Raw genomic sequence first — 5,209 nt, forward strand, 5'->3', positions numbered from 1 at the left:
TTTCCGTCCTGTAGTCTTCTCTGAGATGCTCACCCTCCTGTGAAATTGACCTTTCACTCTTTCTTTAAAACATCACCTCCTTCATGAAGAATCCAAATTTATATTCATGTGAATCTTTTGACAGAAAGTATCATTTCATTCCTGTGAAACGCAGCTGGGATTTCCTTCTCTTGTCACAAGAACTCACTCAATTCTATGAATCTTTTTTCTTTGTCCGATGTCAAAACATTACAAAGACCCACTGAGACCCTCGTTCAATTGTTATTTGATTTTTGTACGTGACTGTTTGGTGTTTTCCACAGCTCTTGGCCTTCGTTCACACCTGCTACGTCATCAGTACTTTCTCCGATGAGGACGACGGCTGTGAGTATTCCTGATCACGAGTTCATACAGAGATACGACATGGAATCACTCATAACTCCTCTGCATCCTTTGAACTTTTCTGCTTTCTTCTGTTTTACACTTGTCCTTGTATCTGTAGTGTTCAGGTTGTAGTTTGAACGCAGCTCTGCTCATTTTCTTCTTCTTCTTCACCATTTCTCGTAGTGAATTTCATCGGTGATTTCCATCATCCATCCAAACCTCACTTCTTCTTCTAGTAAAAAGACATGTTGGGTAGGTACTGGTGTTGATGGTTCATTCACTGTGCGTCTGCTGAATGTCTGACACGTTTCTTCAACTTTGTTCAGATTATAAATAACTGCCGCAGAGAAGGTTCAGAGACGAACGGGAAGAAGACGGAAACGTTTTGAAGAGATCGTCGTCGTCCGTCAACTTCGGTCGAGTCGTCGATGTCCACGGTCATTGTGTCAATAATATCTTTACCTCAACCATCCAGATGTGTGTGCGTGTGAGTGGCCAAAACACATAAAGCTGTAGCTTTAAGAAAACACTGTCTAATCCCTCGTGTAAATGCGTGATGTGTTCGTTTAGTTAGAAGAAAGTCGTGTCCAGTTTTTTTAGTCTATAATACTGTGTACTGTTTGGGAATCAACATACGTCGGAAATACAGATCGCAGTACATTACATTTCAGAGTAAAACATGTCACATTTTGTGTATTTATTTTTCTGAGAATACCCACTTGTCTTAACTGTATTGTCTGTGTTATCTAGGCTTCTTGTTATAATGTATTAAACACACGTACTGAAGGTGGAACTGATGTCCCATTTTTACCAGGAACATGAATAATTCCCCCTGGTGGTTTTATTTTTTAAAAATTTAAAAAAAAAAAAAAAAACTAAATTTTGCTCTACTTTGTAACAGTGAATTTGGAAGATTTTGTTTTGTAAATTTGTTTGATTAAGAATAAGTCACACAGTTATACAATTTATCAGGCTGTAAATGTGGAAAGTTTAATGTTTTGTACATTAAATTCATATTTCAACCAAATCAAACTTAAACCAAGGTATTTACACTACACACACACAGAAATAAATATAATAAAAACATAATTCAGATCGAAATAATAATAAATAACAGGATAATAAGAACTGGCAGAGTTTGACAAACTTGAAGAATACAAAGCTAAATGTTATAATGGAGGCTAAAGTTATCAACCTTTACATTTAGGATATTGTAACATTCCTACTGAAGCAGATGATTCAAAAATTATTTTTATAAAAACTGTCGTTTCATAAATGACTTTTCCAATAATTAATAAAAAATCAAACTTGTCTTAGGGCCGTTAATAATTTAATCACCAATCTGCTTTGTTGCTGTAGCAGCATCGGACGCGTCTTCCACGGTATTTACGTCACTTCCGCCTCCAATATCCCGGATGAAACTGCCATTGGGGCCAGTAAGCAGGGCCACAGACACTGGTCAGAATTCATAAACCGGTAAAAGGGGGTCGAAGGAAATCGACGCCCCGCAGGGTTGATGTGGACGGGACAGCGCGGAGCTGCAGCAGGACTGTGATAATAACAAAGCGTCTGCTCCGAGCAGGGACAGCGGGTAACAGGCGAAGGCTGCACGGTTAGCACAGTGACGCGGAACAGCTTCCCCGGCTCTTGGCCTCTCACACGGCGGACACTCAAAACGTCTTGCCGGAGTTTAATTTTACAGCACTTGGTGGATGAATGATGTCTGCCGCCAGTATCGACCCTCAGGTAAGCAGGGGAGGACACACTCTTAAATTCGGTTAGGTTTTTTTTGTTAGAGTAAGGTGTTCCGAGTGCTACTCCAGAAGACGATGCCACTGTTGGCCGCTAGTCAGCTAGTTAGCTACCTGAGCTTAGCTGCACAACTGGTCAATAACGAAGGCCCGGAGCTCTGCTTCCACTGACCGGTGAATATCTACATCAACCACAGCACTTTGTGACCATTTCAGTTTATGTTTGTGTCCATATATTTGATTATAACTTTTAAATATATATATATATGACCGAATCTCAGTGCAACGCTGTGAATGACACCCGTGACCCACGCAAAGCTTTCATCTTTTCTCTTTCTTTCACACGCATTCCTTCTTCACAACATGACAAACAAGACATCGAAGGGACAAGATGCAAGTAAAGGTAAGAGAAAAGCACGGTTATTCAGTCATATTTCACCATCTTAAACACACACTCACACCCCCCCGCCCCCACCCCCCCTCAGTAACAGAATCTGCACCGATATCCAAACCCCATTAATCTGTAACACCGGGGCGACAAGTCCACGGTATGATAATTACTGCAGTAAAACAGCTACGAGTACTTTAATAAGTCCTTCCAGCTGTGGTTAATGGACACGGACGATGACGACCGTCTGTAGTGATGAAGTCACTCGCTCTGTGACAGTGTTTTATATTTTTGGTGAAGCATCAGTTACTGAGCATCTGAATCTTTCATTGTCCAACACGGAAAATGGCTGCAGGTCATTGGCTAGAAATATATATATATGTATGTGTGAGTGTGTGTGTGTGTGTATAAAAACACACACAGAGATGTATTTATATATATTCATATATGCATCTTGTGATCTTGTAGAGTCTGGTGCTGTCAAAGGGAGGTGGTGTTGTTAATGCCCCCCCCCCCTTCCCCACCGTGACCCCCACCTCTTCATCCATCCATTTCTTTGTTTTAAGTGAGAATTTACTGTATGTTAATGTACATTATTTTGTCTTCTTTAATTTTTTTTGTTTGTCTTAAAAACAAGTTTCAAATTAACAACAAAACCATTTAAACAAAAACATCAACCAGTCTTAAATAACTTCCAAGGGAAAACAACTTCTTTATAAGAAATATGCTTAAGCCAAACTTTAAACTATTTTTTTTCAACATCTAATGCTCGACAAAAACACTATAATAAGTGTAAAAAGACTAAAATCTAAAATTCACAATTGTCAGTGACACTACTGTCTCTTTGTTCTTGGTTAACGCTCAGGTGTAGTTGCATTTTTGTTATGCGTTAAAATAGCCAGTGAAATAATGGACGGTTGTGTCTTTTGTTTACACCTGCAGTGACATTAAATTACTGTTACTGTGTAGTTAAAGACCTGGTTAATTAAGGTGATGTTTATGTCGTCGTACCCAGTGTTTGACCTCACGGTTCATCTTTACTGTAATTTTGGAATCTTATTTCCTCGCAGTTAGTATTTCAGGATCTGATCAGTTCTTTTGCTTCACTCATTTTTATTTATTTATTTAAATTTTTTAGCACTTTATCTAATATGTGTTGTTGTGAGACAAATCTGGCAGTGATCTAATCTCCGATTTCACAAATAGTCTGCACAGTTCACACCCAGAAGCTTCGCACAGTACTGACTTCTGGTCTGTGATCGAGAAAAATTTAGTGATGTGAAACAAACATGAGGATCCACGTTGTTCACGGTACAAGTGGACGTGTGTGGGGTCACAGTTAAAACACAGTAATGATGAGAAGTAACGAGCTCTTTACCTCCTTTACATGGTTGTGACGTTGAAAAGTATCAAACGTTCGTTTACATGTGGAGGTTTTTGCCCAGGTTCTCACTGTGTCTCCTCTGTGTTCAAGCCTTTCCAGTGTCAGTGCAGAATGGCTCTCTCCACCAGAAGGACACGGTCCACGACAATGATTTTGAGCCTTATCTTACTGGCCAGTCCAACCAGGTGGGGAAGAAAACGTGTCATTTCAATCAGTCACATGACTGTTCCTTTTTTCACTGTCCTAACGGTTTGGTTTTTGTGTTTCTTTTTCTTTTTTTTGTAGAATAACAGCTATCAGTCCATGACAGATCCTTACCTGTCCAGTTACTACGCCCCCTCCATCGGTTTCCCTTACCCTCTCAGCGAAGCCCCTTGGTCAACAGGAGGCGACCCGCCCATACCCTACCTGACTCCTTATGCCCCGCTCAGCAATGGAGACCATCACTTCATGCACGACACCGTGTTTGGGCAGCCGGGGGGGCTCAGCAGCAGCATCTATCCTCACAGGTTTAACTTTTTCCCAGAAAACCCAGCTTTTTCTGCTTGGGGCACGAGCGGTTCCCAGGGCCAGCAGACTCAGAGTTCAGCCTACGGGGGGAGCTACAGCTACCCGCCCAGCTCTCTGGGAGGCACCTTAGTACCAGAGAGTCAGACAGGGTTCCACAGTGACACTCTGAGCAAGGCCCCGGGCATGAACAGCCTGGAGCAGGGGATGCTGGGACTGAAACTAGGCGGGGAAGTGACCGGAAGTGGCTCAAGTGTGAAGGGTGGAGGCTCTGTGATCGGTGGGGGCGGCAGCGTGGCGGCCATTCCCACGGGCAACGGCGGGACACCGATCGGGATGCCCCCGCCCAAGCCTACGTCATGGGCCGCAATTGCGAGTAAACCTGCCAAGCTGCAGCAACAAAAGACCAAGAACAAGCCCGGCGCCCCCCTGATTGGAGGAGGAGGTCTGCCTCCACCCCCAATCAAACACAACATGGACATTGACACGTGGGATAATAAAGGGACTGCTACAAAGATAGGCCCTCCACTGGCGCACCACCACCACCACCACCACCACCAACAGCATCAGCCACAGCTCCACTCCCACGCCCCCAGTCTAATCCCCCCCCTACAACAGTCCATTCAGTCTGCTCAGTCCCTGGTGCAGCAGATGACCATGCAGGCTCCGCCCCCTCCTCCTCAGTCTTATCACAACCACAACTCTGCTCCCACACCTCAGACCCGCTGGGTTGCCCCGCGCAACCGTAACCTGTGCTACGGCGGCGGGAGGCTGGGCAGCAGCGGCTCCTCCCCCCGCGGGGGGGCCGCTGAAGCG

At 43.8% G+C, this 5,209-nt stretch overlaps 2 protein-coding genes across 8 annotated transcripts in view; both read left to right on the plus strand.

Moving 5' to 3' along the window:
* nkain5 (sodium/potassium transporting ATPase interacting 5) overlaps positions 1-1,174 on the plus strand; it is a 20,797-nt gene extending 19,623 nt beyond the window's left edge. For 6 of the 7 annotated variants that reach the window (XM_008319276.3, XM_025059362.1, XM_025059363.1 and 3 more), the window contains 3 exons: positions 303-363; positions 547-615; positions 690-1,174. In XM_008319276.3, the coding sequence (XP_008317498.1) occupies positions 303-363; positions 547-599 (114 nt within the window). In that variant the 3' untranslated portion in view covers positions 600-615; positions 690-1,174. The remainder of the gene's footprint in view (positions 1-302; positions 364-546; positions 616-689) is intronic. The other variant, XM_017035962.2, reaches the window with a different exon arrangement.
* A 561-nt stretch (positions 1,175-1,735) lies between these two features.
* Positions 1,736-5,209, plus strand: part of ythdf1 (YTH N6-methyladenosine RNA binding protein F1) — a 7,842-nt gene continuing 4,368 nt past the window's right edge. Inside the window, exons 1-4 of the mRNA XM_008319278.3 lie at positions 1,736-2,109; positions 2,490-2,517; positions 3,977-4,071; positions 4,172-5,181. Coding sequence (XP_008317500.1) covers positions 2,080-2,109; positions 2,490-2,517; positions 3,977-4,071; positions 4,172-5,181 — 1,163 coding nt within the window. The 5' untranslated portion in view covers positions 1,736-2,079. The remainder of the gene's footprint in view (positions 2,110-2,489; positions 2,518-3,976; positions 4,072-4,171; positions 5,182-5,209) is intronic.

The sequence above is a fragment of the Cynoglossus semilaevis genome, chromosome 10 (genome assembly GCF_000523025.1).
Source record: "Cynoglossus semilaevis isolate Cse_v1.0 chromosome 10, Cse_v1.0, whole genome shotgun sequence".
Classification (NCBI taxonomy): domain Eukaryota; kingdom Metazoa; phylum Chordata; class Actinopteri; order Pleuronectiformes; family Cynoglossidae; genus Cynoglossus; species Cynoglossus semilaevis.